General features: G+C 45.9%; 1 protein-coding gene across 4 annotated transcripts in view; it reads right to left on the bottom strand.

Annotated features, from left to right (window-relative positions):
* The window catches only part of LOC134957920 (uncharacterized), a 151,155-nt gene that overhangs the window by 10,077 nt on the left and 123,931 nt on the right, over positions 1-17,147 (bottom strand). For 3 of the 4 annotated variants that reach the window (XM_063940161.1, XM_063940162.1, XM_063940164.1), the window contains 2 exons: positions 7,436-7,696; positions 2,580-2,840 (listed from right to left, as the gene is read on the bottom strand). In XM_063940161.1, the coding sequence (XP_063796231.1) occupies positions 2,580-2,840; positions 7,436-7,696 (522 nt within the window). The remainder of the gene's footprint in view (positions 1-2,579; positions 2,841-7,435; positions 7,697-17,147) is intronic. The other variant, XM_063940163.1, reaches the window with a different exon arrangement.

The following is a 17,147-nucleotide window of genomic DNA, read 5'->3' as shown; positions in this document are numbered from 1 at the left end:
GATCAGGTTTGAACTGTGCATGCCTATGCACTGCAATGTGCAGGCGCGGTACGCAGCAACGAGGAGCGCCGTGCAGCGAAGGGATGGTGCGAAAAATCGCACCGGCGAACATAAGGAGATTGACAGGAAGTGGGTGTTTGTGGGTGGCAACTGACCATTTTTGAGGAGTGTCCGGAAAAACGCAGGAGGGACCAGGCGTTTGGAGGGAGGGTTTCTGATGTCAGCTCCGGCCCCAATCATCGCAGCGGCTGAGTAAGTCCTGAGTGGTGCAGAGACTGCACAAACTTCTGTTTGTGCAGCTCTCCTGCCCATGTGATCGCACACCTGCACACACACCATACCCTCCCCCTGTAGGCGGCGACTACCTGATTGCAGGGATGTAAAAAATACACCCTAGCGATCAGGTCTGAATTACCCCCATAGTCTCCAGAGATTCTATTTCCACATTAGTGAAGGAAAATGCTTACAAAGTATATTATAGATGGTACCTGGACCCCACTAGACTACATAGGATCTTCGGGTCAGTGTCCCCTAATTGTAATGTGTACACACTGTGAGATCCTTGCTATGCCCAATTTTCACTTTGCGATTTCCCTGATCTCCCCAGAGCCCAGCACCACCGATTTTGACTAACTTATCTTGAGATATGGACTATGTGTGCTTACGATTTTGGCTTATGTGGGATTTTGGCTTATGTGAGATGTAATTGACATGTGAGATGAACTAGATAGTACACCGATCTAGCAAGGATTGACTTGTCTGCACAGTCTATCTTTTCTTGCGATACCGACCTGGCGGGACCGCGCATCGGGAACAAATCAGGATCGCAAGTGGCATAACACCTTGCGATTTGCACTAACTTTTCTTGCGATTTTGACTATATAGTCAAAATTGAAAGAAAAAATCTCACAGTGTGTACACACCATTAGAGAGATTTTTAGGAACAGGGTGTCTTCATCCATATCTGGTGAACCTGCCCCAAAATTGCACAATTTTGGGATGTAATTGCAGATTTAGGGGGTCATTCTGACCCGATCGCTCGCTGCAATTTATCGCAGCGCAGCGTTTGGGTCGGATATGCGCATGCGCCGGCACATGCTGGGCGGCCGAAGGCCGTTGTATCGTAGCGATCGCCTCTGCCCGATTGACAGTCAGAGGCGGTCGCTGTGTGGGAGGGGGCTGGACAGCGGCGTCAAGCCGCCGTTTAGGGGGCACGGTCTGGCCAACGCAGGCATGGCCGGACCGTTGGGGGGGCGGGCCGCGGCGGCTGCATGACATCACACGCAGCCGCTGCGACCCGGGCAGCGAAGAGGTTCTCCCGGCCAGCCGCAGGAGCTGCGCTGTCCGGGAGCTACTCCTCAAATGCAAAGGCATCGCCACTGCGGGAGGGGGGGCGGCACTGACATGCGGGGCGGACTAGCCCTGTGCTTGGCATCCCCCCCCCCCCGCATGTCTGAGTGCCTGATCATAGCTGTGCTAAATTTAGCACAGCTACAATCAGCTCGGACTGACCCCCTTAATCAGCAAAGTAGTACAATTGCCTATTGTTAAATCAGTTGAGGATCTTGATCACGCCACATATAAACTTGTGTCGAACCAAACAGAGTAGGCAGCTCCAGTGCTGAGGAGAGCAATGGGGGCATGTACCAGGGTCTGCGGGCCTCCCTCTGTGACACCATTGCAGCTGTATGTAATGTACACCTAATTGGTGTTTTACCTTTTTATGATTACTCTACTTCTCTGCACTATGTATTTGACAAATACTATTGTTGCCCAGGAGAGATGACAACCTAATGTACCTTCGAGCTATCATTATCAAGTACATTCTATGAAGTGATAGTAGAAGCTGAATTGCTATAGCCAAATTTTCCACTGCAATCAGTAATGAGCAAACAACATTTTTCATTATTTTCCCAAATGCACACTACATAAATAGTATACAGTGGCAGAATAGTGCTTTATGGAACTGAGGTTCTAAATTTCATTCATGACCATGCATGTAGTTTATACGTTCTCTCTGTATTTGTGTGGGTTTCTTCTCTCTGGGTACTACAGTTTATTCCCACACTCCAAAACATACTGATAGGTTAAGTTGCCGCTTTCTAAAATAGACATGTGCTTGCATATTAGGGAATTTGTGTATGTGTGTGTCTGCGCACTTGTGCTGTATGTTAGGGAATTAAGATTGATGGGCAAACGCACTTCATCAGAGTCATAACAAAGTTCAGATGCACTCTGTGTGGCTCCACCCATTGAGTCCCATGATGTCATGATGTTGCACACTGGGGGCAGGTCCGGCAGCTCTGAACGGGCCATTTTGCTGCATGAACTGCAGGGTGCCCTTTTGGGAGGAACGGCACCCGGCTAGCCAGAACAGAAGGGCTGTGCAGCGGCAACAGTGACACTCACAGAGCCCTTGTGCTTTGAAAAGTTGATTGAATATTTGTAATTTATTTTGTATATAGTTTCAGAACATATTGAGCATATACACGCAAAAAAATAATAATTCAACTTAAAAGAGAAATGTGTTTGATTATTGGTGCACAGGTGTTGCCACCAGTACTTGTTCTGAAACTTACCCAGACCAGATACAATGGGAGCAGTAAAGGAACTGTTGCACAGCAGGTCTTTAGCCAACACTGAGAAGGAATAAGATGTACCACAGCTCAGACCTAGGACAGTGCAATTTGTCTCTTCAGTGTCAAAGGAGTACACAAAGTCCTCCTCTTTTTTCACCAAGGCAAGATAGCCCAGTGCCCCTCTGCTGGCCTCCCATGAAAAGATGGCAGAGTTAGCTTCACAGTCCATGTGCACTGCAGTATTATTTGGAAGACAAGGGGCTGCCAAAAACAATCATAGTCTTAGTATTTTACTACATGAAAAAATGTTTGAACACATTGTATACAGCAACAATCAGATATTCTCCAGCTCTTCTGTTTGATTCATAATCATCAGGACACCGTTTTACTGTCTGATCAGGTAAGCCTACATCATTCAGCCTTGTTTACATCATTTCATATTAGTTACGTATATTAACCTTCATATACAAATGGGTAAGTCGTGCAATTAAAGGGGTTATCATGTAGCATCCTGATGAGAGACCCCTCATGACAGTGAGAGCAAGGATAGGGCTGTGCTGTCAGTAAAGCTGGATAGCTACTGTAGTTCAAGTTTCCCTGCATCAGAGGTCAGTGTGGTGGGATGGGAATGGGAGACTGGTGCTTAGAATGCCAGCGGTCACATGACCAACAGCGGCATTCCAACATTTAGAATCCAGACACTGCATACATAAGTATAGTATACGAACCCTCTCCCAACCCCTAATCCTCCCTTCCTGCAGCCTAATCCTCCCTTCCTGCAGCCTTAACCTAATCCTCCCTTCTAGCAGCCTTACCCTAATCCTCCCTTCCCGAAGCCTTATCCTAATCCTCCCTTCCCGAAGCCTTATCCTAATCCTCCCTTCTAGCAGTTTTACCCTGATCCTCCCTTCCCAAAGCCTAATCCTCCCTTCCTGCAGCCTTACCCTAATCATCCCTTCTAGCAGCCTTACCCTAATCCTCCCTTCCTGCAGCCTTACCCTAATCCTCGCTTCCCGAAGCCCAATCCTCCCTTCCTGCAGCGTTACCCTAATCCTCCCTTCCTGCAGCCTTACCCTAATCCTCCCTTTCTGCAGCCTTAACCTAATCCTCCCTTCCTGCAGCCTTACCCTAATCCTCCCTTCCTGCAGCCTTACCCTAATCCTCCCTTCCTGCAGCCTTACCCTAATCCTCCCTTCCTGCAGCCTTACCCTAATCCTCCCTTCCTGCTGCTTTACCCTAATCCTCCCTTCCTGCAGCCTTAGCCTAATCCTACCTTCCCGATGCCTAATCCTACCTTCTGGCAGCTTTACCCTAATCCTCCCTTCCTGCAGCCTTACCCTAATCCTCCCTTCCTGCAGCCTTACCCTAATCCTCCCTTCCTGCAGCCTAGCCCTAACCATTCCCCTAATGCCTAACCCTCACCCCCACCCCGGCATACTTACTTTTGGGATGTCGGCTGTCGGGATTCTGGCGCTGGAATTCTTATTGCCAGCATTTCAAACATCGGGATGCCAACTACATCCCTGTGTGGTACATGATTGGACGTAAACTGTTGTAAATCCAGTCTAATCATGTGTAGCATAGAATAATTCCATGCAGAGTATGCACAGTTATCAATGGAAGTCCAAAAGGGCAATGCCACTGCATGGGGCTGGGGAGGGGCAGTACTGCAACTTCACTGGCTGTCAAGTGCCTCAATGATTAATGGGTCCCAGCAGCCACATGCTGAGCACTGGGAGCCGAGACACCACAGTGTATTGCTGCGAGCTGATTAAGTCCCAGGAGACTTATCACAGTAGGTCAGAGAGGGAAGTGCTGAGCTCTGATTGGTGGAGCTCATTATGTGCTTCTCTGATCTGTGGAGGAGACCAGCAGTAGCCGCCTCACAGGAGGGACTCTACAGAGACAGTGGCAGTGTCTGCCTGCCAGGTAACTGAGCCTGTGTGTTCTTCTACAGAACGACTCGAGATATATGCTATATTATATATAATATTCTTTATTCATTCTGACCACTGAACACAATCTCTTGTGTCCCTGGCTCTGTTTCCACCTGTGAGAGACAATTATTATTCACCTTTAAAAACTAGTCATATGTACTGTAGACATGATGTTGTACTAAGTGTTACTAATCTGATTTTCATGGGAAAAAAATATTTAATAAAATCCTATAAAACCGTACTATACAACACTGAGGTACAGATGTCCCACATTTTGTGCCAAATAAATGATCCAGAATTTTATTTTTGCAGAGCTGGGTGTATCTCAGGAATGGGTAGAATATGTACCCTCTTTATGCGTAGAAAACAAATGTATGTTTGCCAAGTTGAAATCAGGATATGTGCGTGCTGGGAGAGCTGCTGCTGGTGGTGGGGCTGTAGACAAGAAAAATAGGTCCACATGCTGCCCAAGAGGAGGCTCCGGAGTCTGCACCTGCCGCAGGAGTGTAGGTAGGACCTGCACTGTTGATGCAGCCTTATGGAGGTGCGGGGTGAGAAGGCACACACAGCTAAGGGGGTAGTGCTGACAAAAGGGAGACAGCCCCACTGTCTTAAGTGCCCCAGGCTCCCCAAAGTCTTAATCCGGCCCTGTGAACATATGACCCTTTTTAGCATGCAGTGGGATAAAAGATGACTGATAACGCTCCTCAGCACACAAAGGGGGAATTCAAATGATTGAAAAGTCGGTTGGGTGTCTGTTTTTTCCTGTCTATTAGATAGGAAAAAACAGACACCCAACTTACTTTTCAAACAATTGAATATCCCCCACTGAATGGTTTACCTTGAGTTTAGTTTAGTGAAATGTTTTTATTTTTTATTTTTTTTATTTTTACTTCAGTTTAAATCCAATTTATTGAACCAGATAAGTGCTAAAATGACAGCAGTATAAAATATCTTTACTGAACATCTTACAAATAATAATGCCAGACAGATATTCCAAGTGTCTAATGCAGGGTTTTGACAATTTTTTATAAGATTTAGGAGCAAGTTTAAAATGTAGTAGCCAGCCCATCGTTTGCTACAAAAATGTGAAAACTTCTATAGACCACCATATATGCACCAACAATGCCGAAACACAATGTATTTATACATACCAAAAAGGTATATAGTGCTGTATATTTGGGGAATATGGGATTTTACTGAAAAAAATGCATTTGGTTTCGCTTGGTGCCAGATTGAAGTTCTTGAGCCCCATGAGCACACTGACAATGATGGCACGAGCACTTAGCGGGAAATAGGTACTTCATGTTGGAATTCAGAGGGGTCACATGGCCACAGTCAGGGCGATACAGAACGGCGAGCTGTCACTGCACTGTCCAGTCTGCTGTTCCCCCTACTAGGACTCACATGAAGCGGATGTTATCAACAAAATGCGTTCATTTTTCCAGCATTTGTGGTTACCTACAATGGCTCTTGATATTAAGGTAATGTGAACACTTTGCATTATTGCTATAAATGCTGACATCATCTCTCCTCAAAACTATACATGGTGCACCTTTACATTTCTACACAGTCCTCAATTACTGGATCCATTCTTTGGAGAGCAATTCTTTACAGGCTGCAGCAGAGCCGGCCCTAACCAATATGATGCCCTAGGCAAGATTTTGGCTGGTGCCCCCTAGCACCGCTAGTTCTGAAGGAGATGCCTGGCATGAGTCAGCTGGCAGCTCTGCTAACGTCGGGCACCTTTTGTTTATGAAAATGCATCTTATTTGCATTACTATGTGGCTAGGATGCACAAGCAGCTTCTGCTGATTAAAATGATATGCAGCATGCCTATATACTGTGTACGACTGTGGCTGTATCTGCATACGAAATGCTACATTACAGTGATTTCCAGCAATACACTGCAACGTAGCATTTCTTATGCAGATACAGCCGCAGTCACACACAGAATATAGGCATGCCGCATATCATTTTAATCAGCAGAAGCTGCTGGTGCCCCTAAGCATACCAAATGCCCTAGGCATTTGCCTAGTTTGCCTATACCTAAGGCCGGCTCTGGGCTGCAGGCTGTCATCTATCTAGATTCACTTGTTAAGTCCATGGACTGCATAGTAATGATATCTCTCATTGCTGTGTGTGATATCCCCCACATTAAAAAAAAAAAGACGTATCTTTCTGGAGACAAATATGGAGGAAGGATTGAAAATGGGTTGTTCTCCCAAACATGCTTTTGCTCTAGTTGGAGAGAGGCACACAGCATATAGCTGAGGAGAGAGGCGCCCACCATACAGCTGAGATGGGAGGCACCAGCAGAGAGATAAAGTGTAGCAGTTGCCCGAAGCGACCAATCAACTTTTGCCATTTAAGACTGTGCTAGATAAGTGAAAGTTGATTGGTTGCTTAGGGCAACTTCACTTTATCTCTTTTCATCTCTTCATCTCTTCATGTGAGAGACTATTAGGACTTAGAGATGTATCAAACCTTCTAAAGAGGACAGGTAGAGAAGCTGTCCATAGCAACTAATCTGGTTCTAGCTATCATTTTATAGAATGTAATTGTTAAATGAATTCTAGAATCTGATTGGTTGCTATGGCAACTTCTCCACTTGTCCTCTTTAGATGGTTTGATACATCTCTCCCTAGTTATAAAATCTGATAAGCAAATTAAATATTTAATTGAGACAATTTAAACAGTGAGGTGGTACCCTGAATAGCTGTTTATTATTTCCTTTGGTTAATTTATGCTAACAGTAAGGAATCATTCTAGTGACCCTTATCTGGCGCCACAAACATTTCTCCACTGACCAGATCTACCTGAAGGTGGGTGGGGGGCTTGGATGAAAGGATGGATGGGTATGTGGATGAAAGGATATGTGGGTGGATGGATGGCATAATGAAAATAAACATTAGTTACCTGTGTCCAAAAGCACTGAAGAACTGGAGTAACTGCTGCATTTTTGGCCCATAGCTACCACCTCAACTAAATAGGACAAGCCACAGTTTAAATCCATTAGCCAGCAGGTGTTATTGGTGCTGTTACAAAATAGCTGCATTCCTCCAGACTCAGTGGCTGTTACATGATAGTCGATAGCACCTTCACTTGCCGACCATGTGACAAAAGCCATTGTAGTGGAACAGTTTCTTATGTATGTGACATTGCTTGGTGTACAGGGAGCTGCAAAACCAATGAAGATAGAAGGTTGCACATAATCCAATTGCCACTAATAATTAATTACTTACAAAATGATATGTGAATACCAGCATATCATATATTACCATCATTACATAAGCATCAACATTTGTTTGAGTTACGGAATATCCAATGCAGAGATGCACACTTGTAATTTCCAGCATTATATAACACAACAGGTCCATGACTCTCTCCCCATGCCAGGGCATGGCATACATACATACAACAAACAGACCAGCAAATACATTACATTATTTACATAAAGACATAGAAAATAAAAAATAAACACTTACCTTCATTTATTAAACCTCCCTACAGATTTGACATTTTGGGCCTGATGGACAGGTTCCCCACATATCTCTTGATTTGGGTTCCAAGGTAGACAGTTAAAAGATAAACAGTCAAAAGGTCAACAGGGTCAAAAAGTCGACAGTCAAAAGGTCAACAGGGATAAAAGTTTGACATGATCGACACATTTTTTAGGTTTTGGTTTTTTTCCTCATTTGCCTCATTTATGATCCATGTTACTTACTATTACCTTTAGTAACCCGAGCCCGAAGTGTGGCGAGCAGAGCAGGCCCACGAGGGGTTGCATTTCAACAAATTTGGGTACAAAAAAAAACACACACATTTTTTGGGGGATATCAACCTTTTGACCCTGTCAACCTTCTGACTGTCGAACATATGGTGTCAAGTGTCAACCTAATGACACTTTTAACTGTCTAACTTCTATACCACACCCCATTGACATCAGCTGTCTCTTTCTGAGAAGCCCAATGTTTACTGCTCTCTGATCTAATACAATGACCATGTGGACTGTGCATGGGTTTCTGAGAGTTGTAGTTGTGTTTCTGAGATGGCATTGTGCACAGTGTATAGATCAGGACAGTATCCCCCAGAAAGATTAGACATCTGATTATTCATATGGAAATTCATCAATGCCTCTAGCAAGTACCAAGGGCTCAGATATTTGTAGAGTAGACCAAACTCCATGTTTTAATACCAGTAATGAAACTAATTTCTGTCTCTGTTTGTTTTGTACTTACAAATAGTATGATTTTTTATTTTTTTAAAGATAATGGGCCTAATTCAGTTTGCAAATTACAATTTGGCTGATTATCGAACAACTGCGCATGTGCTAGCAAAAACAGCAACTAAAAATGAGTACACATTATGATCGCAATGCAGCCGCTGTTTGAGTGACAGGAAGCCGGCGTTTTCTGGGTGTGTCTGAAAAAACCTAGGCGTGCCCAGGCGTTTTTAACCACTTAACTGACGATTCCCCCCCCCCCCAAAAAAAAAACCGCCCAGAAATTGTGGGGGGGGGGGGGGGGGGGGGGGGAGGGTGTGTGTGTTATGAGTGAAATAGATGAAGAACATGAATTTAACCCTATCCAAAATTATTTCAGTTAAAAAAATAAAAATAATAATATTTTTTACCAAACATCGAAACATGGATCAGAAACATCGCTACTCTCAGAACATCGGAAACATCACGACCATCATTTTGAAAGCCGGGACAGCCTCCAGGTACACAGGGGGGGCTTGTGGGGGTTTAATTTACACTTCCCCAGCGGCTGCTATTGTCTGCAGCCGCTGGAGGGGGGGTCCTGCCGTGCTGACCGATCAGCAGTGATCGGAAGCACGGCAATCAGTAGGGGAAAGTGCAGGGAGGCAGAGGGACTTTCCAGTTCCTCTAACAGCAGCAGCGGAGAGAAGTTTCCCTTCACTGCCGCTGCAAACACTGTTTATCTGACTCGTTGCATCCTGTGCGACCAGGTCAGATAAAGCACTTGCAGGCATGGTTGCCAGGCAAGTGGTTAAGGAGGGCCTCTGACGTCAGCGATGAAAATTTCCAGCCTCTTGTTTAGCAAAAATTGTGGACGACCTTGCCTGGCGCAGATAGGAAAAATATTCGATGTTCCCGTAATTGTGTATGATTTTGCGATTAGACCACATATTGCGATGAATTTGCAAATTTTACGATAGGCGTTTTTTCACTATTTCTGGGCGACAACTATTTGATCGCAGAAACTGCATTTTAGCAGAAACTGCAAACCTTACTGAATTAGGCCCAATGACTGCAAATACATATATCAGGACAGAGATCTAATGTCGAAGATCCCTCATGTGCATCTCAATCTGGTCTGCATATACGCCTAAAGTTGCAAGTAGCTCCATCCATGTCATATCTTTAGTGGATGGAGCCTAATGTTGAGTAAGCATTTTGGGTGGCCAGTAGTAAGATGCACGGAATTGCTGTGTCTGATGGAAGTGTTGTCCGCATGTAGCCTGACATCCGTGCATGATGCACAGATGCAAAAGGTAGTGGGCAGTGCAACCGGGACGCATGAAATCCAACAAATATATACTGTACATAGATGGACAGATAGAATAATTGGCATGTATTAGGTTACCACAGCCGGACACAAATTCAGATGTGACTGCGTCTGACTCAGAATCAGCCTCTTTGTTCCCCTGCACCACCCTCCTTGTGACTAATACCTCTGTTTAGATGGCAGGAGAATTATGAAATTTGTGTTTCCTGCATCTATTGTAGCTATGAACAGTGGCAGCTCCTACTTACTGTAAGTAGGGGGGATAAAGGTGGAGCCATGGCTATAGCTTATCTAGACTTTAGTAAGGCTTTTGACACTGTTCTACATCACAGACTGCTAAATAAACTTGAAAGCTTGGGATTGGATACTAAGATTGTTGAATGGATAATAAGATTTTGGTTGCAGGATAGAAAACAGAGAGTTGTAGTAAATGGAGTGCATTCACAGGAGGGAAATGTTACCAGTGGAATACCCCAAGGATCTGTACTTGGACCAGTGCTTTTTAATATCTTTATTGGTGACACTGCAAATGGTATTAAAGGGAAAGTATGCCTTTTTGCAGATGACACAAAGGTATGCAATAGGGTAGACACCAGGAGGGTTAAAATAAGATTTTACTCACCGGTAAATCTATTTCTCGTAGTCCGTAATGGATGCTGGGAACTCCGTAAGGACCATGGGGAATAGACGGGCTCCGCAGGAGACTGGGCACTCTAAAAGAAAGATTAGGTACTATCTGGTGTGCACTGGCTCCTCCCTCTATGCCCCTCCACCAGACCTCAATTAGGATACTGTGCCCGGAAGAGCTGACACAATAAGGAAGGATTTTGAATCCCGGGTAAGACTTATGCCAGCCACACCAATCACGCCGTATAACTCGTGATACTATACCCAGTTAACAGTATGAAATATAACTGAGCCTCTCAACAGATGGCTCAACAATAACCCTTTAGTTAGGCAATAACTATATACAAGTATTGCAGACAATCCGCACTTGGGATGGGCGCCCAGCATCCACTACGGACTACGAGAAATAGATTTACAGGTGAGTAAAATCTTATTTTCTCTGACGTCCTAGTGGATGCTGGGAACTCCGTAAGGACCATGGGGATTATACCAAAGCTCCCAAACAGGCGGGAGAGTGCGGATGACTCTGCAGCACCGAATGAGAGAACTCAAGGTCCTCCTCAGCCAGGGTATCAAATTTGTAGAATTTAGCAAACGTGTTTGCCCCTGACCAAGTTGCAGCTCGGCAAAGTTCCTCGTGGAATGGGCTGTTACTGATTTAGGATGCGGCAATCCAGCCGCAGAATGCTCCAGCTGAATTGTGCTACAAATTCAGCGAGCAATAGTCTGCTTAGAAGCAGGAGCACCTATTTTGTTGGGTGCCTACAGGATAAAAAACGAGTCAGTTTTCCTGACTCCAGCCGTCCTGGAAATATAAATTTTTAAGGCCCTGACTACGTCCAGTAACTTGGAATCTTCCAAGTCCCTAGTAGCCGCAGGCACTACAATAGGTTGGTTCAAGTGAAAAGCTGATACCACCTTAGGGAAAAACTGGGGACGAGTCCTCAATTCTGCCCTATCCATATGGAAAATCAGATAAGGGCTTTTACATGACAAAGCCGCCAATTCTGACACACGCCTGGCCGAAGCCAAGGCCAATAACATGACCACTTTCCACGTGAGATATTTCAAATCCACAGTTTTAAGTGGCTCAAACCAATGTGATTTTAAGAAACTCAACACCACGTTGAGATCCCAAGGTGCCACAGAAGGCACAAAAAAGGGGGCTGAATATGTAGCACTCCCTTTACAAATGTCTGAACTCCAGGCAGTGAAGCCAGTTCTTTCTGGAAGAAAATCGACAGAGCCGAAATCTGGACCTAAATGGAACCCAAATTTAGGCCCATAGTCACTCCTGACTGTAGGAAGTGCAGAAAACGACCCAGCTGAAATTCCTCTGTTGGGGCCTTCCTGGCCTCACACCACGCAACATATTTTCGCCAAATACGGTGATAATGGTTTGCGGTTACTTCTTTCCTGGCTTTTATCAGCGTAGGAATGACTTCCTCCGGAATGCCCTTTTGCTTTAGGATCCGGAATTCAACCGCCATGCCGTCCAACGCAGCCGCGGTAAGTCTTGGAACAGACAGGGCCCCTGCTGTAGCAGATCCTGTCTGAGCGGTAGAGGCCATGGGTCCTCTGATATTATTTCTTGAAGTTCTGGGTACCAAGCTCTTCTTGGCCCATCCGGAACCACGAGTATCGTTCTTACTCCTCGTTTTCTTATTATTCTCAGTACCTTTGGTATGAGAGGCAGAGGAGGGAATACATTAACCGACTGGTACGCCCACGGTGTCACTAGAGCGTCCACAGCTATTGCCTGAGGGTCCCTTGACCTGGCGCAATATCTAGTTTTTTGTTTAGGCGGGACGCCATCATGTCCACCTGTGGCCTTTCCCAACGGTTTACCAACAGTTGGAAGACTTCTGGATGAAGTCCCCACTCTCCCGGGTGTCGGTCGTGTCTGCTGAGGAAGTCTGCTTCCCAGTTGTCCACTCCCGGAATGAACACTGCTGACAGTGCTAAGACGTGATTTTCCGCCCATCGGAGAATCCTTGTGGCTTCTGCCATCGCCATCCTGCTTCTTGTGCCGCCCTGTCGGTTTACATGGGCGACTGCCGTGATGTTGTCTGATTGGATCAGTACCAGCTGGTTTTGAAGCAGAGGCCTTGCCAGACTTAGGGCATTGTAAATGGCCCTCAGTTCCAGAATATTTATGTGTAGGGACGACTCCTGACTTGACCAAAGTCCTTGGAAATTTCTTCCCTGTGTGACTGCCCCCCAGCCTCGAAGGCTGGCATCCGTGGGTACCAGGACCCAGTCCTGTATGCCGAATCTGCGGCCCTCTTGAAGATGAGCACTCTGCAGCCACCACAGTAGAGATACCCTGGTCCTTGGAGACAGGGTTATCAGCCGATGCATCTGAAGATGCGATTCCGATCACTTGTCCAAGAGGTCCCACTGAAAGGTTCTTGTATGGAACCTGCCGAATGGAATTTTGCTTCGTAAGAAGCTACCATTTTCCCAGGACTCGTGTGCAGTGATGCACCGATACCTGTTTTGGTTTCAGGAGGTCTCTGACTAGAGATGACAGCTCCTTGGCTTTCTCCTGCGGGAGAAACACTTTTTTCTGTTCTGTGTCCAGAACCATCCCCAGGAACAGCAGGCGTGTGGTAGGAACCAGCTGTGACTTTGGAATGTATAGAATCCATCCGTGCTGTTGTAGCACTTCCCGAGATAGTGCTACTCCGACCAACAACTGCTCCATGGACCTCGCCTTTATAAGGAGATCGTCCAAGTACGGGATAATTAAAAACTCCCTTTTTTCGAAGGAGTATCATCATTTCTGCCATTACCTTGGTAAAGACCCTCGGTGCCGTGGACAGTCCAAACGGCAGTGTTTGGAATTGGTAATGGCAATCCTGTACCACAAATCTGAGGTACTCCTGTTGAGGATGGTAAATGGGGACATGTAGGTAAGCATCCTTGATGTCCAGGGATACCATGTAATCCCCCTCCTCCAGGCTTGCAATAACCGCCCTGAGCGATACCATCTTGAACTTGAATTTTTTTTATGTGTTCAAGGACTTCAAATTTAAAATGGTTCGCACCGAACCGTCCGGTTTCGGTACCACAAACAGTGTGGAATAGTAACCCCGTCCTTGTTGAAGTAGGGGCACCTTGACTGTCACCTGCTGGGAATACAGCTTGTGAATTGCCTCTAGCACAGCCTCCCTGCCTGAGGGAGTTGTCGGCAAGGCAGATTTGAGGAAACGGCGGGGGGGAGACGCCTCGAATTCCAGCCTGTACCCCTGAGATATTACTTGAAGGATCCAGGGATCCACCTGTGAGCGAGCCCACTGATCGCTGAAATTTTTGAGGCAGCCCCCCACCGTACCTGGCTACGCCTGTGGAGCCCCCGCGTCATGCGGTGGACTCAGAGGAAGCGGGCGAAGAATTTTGATTCTGGGAACTGGCTGACTGGTGCAGCTTTTTCCCTCTTCCCTCGTCTCTGTGCAGAAAGGAAGCGCCTTTGACCCACTTGCTTTACTGAAGCCGAAAGGACTGTACCTGATAATACAGTGCTTTCTTAGGCTGTGAGGAAACCTGAGGTAAAATTTTTTCCTTCCCAGCTGTTGCTGTGGATACGAGGTCCCAGAGACCATCCCCAAACAATTCCTCACCCTTATAAGGCTCTATGTGCCTTTTAAAGTCAGCATCACCTGTCCAGTGTCGGGTCTCTAATACCCTCCTGACAGAATGGACATTGCATTAATTCTGGATGCCAGTCGGCAAAATATCCCTCTGTGCATCCCTCATATATAAGACGACGTCTTATGTTCGCAAAATAGTATCCCTGTTTGACAGGGTTACAGACAACGCTGCAGCAGCACTATCTGCAGGTCTCAGTCTAGTACCTGAGTGTGTAAATACAGACTTCAGGATAGCCTCCTGCTTTTTATCAGCAGGTACCTTCAAAGTGGCCGTATCCTAAGACGGCAGTGCCACCTTTTTTGACAAACGTGTGAGCGCCTTATCCACCCTAGGGGATATCTCCCAGCGTAACTTATCCTCTGGCGGGAAAAGGTACACCATCAGTAACTTTTTAGAAATTACCAGTTTCTTATCGGGGGAACCCACGCTTTTTCACACTTCATTCACTCATTAGATGGGGGAACAAAACACTGCCTGCTTTTTCTCCCCAAACATAAAACCCTTTTTTAGTGGTACTTGGGTTAATGTCAGAAATGTGTAACACATTTTTTATTGCCGGGATCATGTAACGGATGTTCCTAGTGGATTGTGTATATGTTTCAACCTTGTCGACACTGGGGTCAGACTCCGTGTCGACATCTGTGTCTGCCATCTGAGGGAGCGGGCGTTTTTGAGCCCCTGATGGCCTTTGAGACGCCTGGGCAGGCGCGGGCTGAGAAGCCGGCTGTCCCATAGCTGTTACGTCATCCAGCCTTTTATGTAAGGAGTTGACACTGTCGGTTAATACCTTCCACCTATCCATCCACTCTGGTGTCGGCCCACAGGGGGCGACATCCCATTTATCGGCATCTGCTCCGCCTCCACATAAGCCTCCTCATCAAACATGTCGACACAGCCGTACCGACACACCGCACACACACAGGGAATGCTCTGACTGAGGACAGGACCCCACACAGCCCTTTGGGGAGACAGAGAGAGAGTATGCCAGCACACACCAGAGCGCTATATAATGTAGGGATAAACACTATCACTGAGTGAATTTTCCCCAATAGCTGCTTGTATAAACAATATTGCGCCTAAATTTAGTGCCCCCCCTCTCTTTTTAACCCTTTGAGCCTGAAAACTACAGGGGAGAGCCTGGGGAGCTGTCTTCCAGCTATACTGTGAAGAGAAAATGGCGCCAGTGTGCTGAGAGAGATAGCTCCGCCCCTTTTTTGCTGTCTTTTCTCCCGCTTTTTTATGGATTCTGGCAGGGGTAATTATCACATATATAGCCTCTGGGGCTATATATTGTGATTATTTTGCCAGCCAAGGTGTTTTTATTGCTGCTCAGGGCGCCCCCCCCCCCAGCGCCCTGCACCCTCAGTGATCGGAGTGTGAAGTGTGTATGAGGAGCAATGGCGCACAGCTGCAGTGCTGTGCGCTACCTTGGTGAAGACTGAAGTCTTCTGCCGCCGATTTTCCGGACCATCTTCATGCTTCTGGCTCTGTAAGGGGGACGGCGGCGCGGCTCCGGGAACGAACACCAAGGACGGGTCCTGCGGTCAATCCCTCTGGAGCTAATGGTGTCCAGTAGCCTAAGAAGCCCAAGCTAGCTGCAAGCAGGTAGGTTCGCTTCTTCTCCCCTTAGTCCCTCGTTGCAGTGAGCCTGTTGCCAGCAGGTCTCACTGTAAAATAAAAAACCTAACATATACTTTCTTTCTAGGAGCTCAGGAGAGCCCCTAGTGTGCATCCAGCTCGGCCGGGCACAGAAATCTAACTGAGGTCTGGAGGAGGGGCATAGAGGGAGGAGCCAGTGCACACCAGATAGTACCTAATCTTTCTTTTAGAGTGCCCAGTCTCCTGCGGAGCCCGTCTATTCCCCATGGTCCTTACGGAGTTCCCAGCATCCACTAGGACGTCAGAGAAAACAAATGATTGAGGATCTAGGTAGACTAAAAGAATGGTCAAGAGTGTGGCAATTACAGTTTAATGCCAAAAAATGCAAAATCATGCACTTGGGTCTCAAATATCCAAAGGCTAGATATAGCATATATATAATGCATATATATATATATATATATATATATATGTATATAATATATATAATATATAAGCATATATAATGGCACTATACTGGAAACTACTGAGGAGGAAAGGGAACTAGGAGTCACTATTTTAGGTGACTTAAAAGCAGGTAAGCAATGTAACAAATGAGGAAGGCTAGTCATATGCTTGGCTGCATTGGGAGAGGAATCAGCAGCAGAAAGAAGTAATAATGCCTCTGTATAGGTCATAGGTACGGCCTCATCTAGAATACTGTGTTCAATTCTGGAGGCCATATCTTCAAAAGGATATTAATACATTAGAAACTGTACAAAGAAGGGCAACTAAAATGGTGCATGACCTACATCACAAAACATACACAGAAAGACTAAAAAAAATCTCAATATGTATAGTTTGGAGCAGAGAAGGGAAAGGGACGACATGATAGAAACGTTCAAATATATCAAGGGTTTTTACACAGTCCAGGAGGGAAACATTCTTCAAATGAAGAGAAGCAATAGGACATGAGGACATGCACTGAGACTGGAGGGAGGTAGGTTCAGGGGAAATTTGAGGAAAAATTACTTCACAGAAAGGGTAGTGGACAAGTGGAATAGCCTCCCATCAGACGTCATAGAGGCTAAGACAATAGAGCAAATTAAACATGCATGGGATAGACATAAGGATATCCTTACAAAGAAATAAGGTTCAAATAAGGTTTGAGGAAAAAAAATGGAAAAAAAAGGGGCAGACTAGATGGGCCAAGGGTTCTTATCTGCCGTCAAATTTTA

The sequence above is a fragment of the Pseudophryne corroboree genome, chromosome 9, assembly GCF_028390025.1.
Source record: "Pseudophryne corroboree isolate aPseCor3 chromosome 9, aPseCor3.hap2, whole genome shotgun sequence".
Taxonomy (NCBI): Eukaryota; Metazoa; Chordata; class Amphibia; order Anura; family Myobatrachidae; genus Pseudophryne; species Pseudophryne corroboree.
Note: the sequence above shows the minus strand (reverse complement) of the source record. Positions and strands in the feature narration are given on the sequence as shown.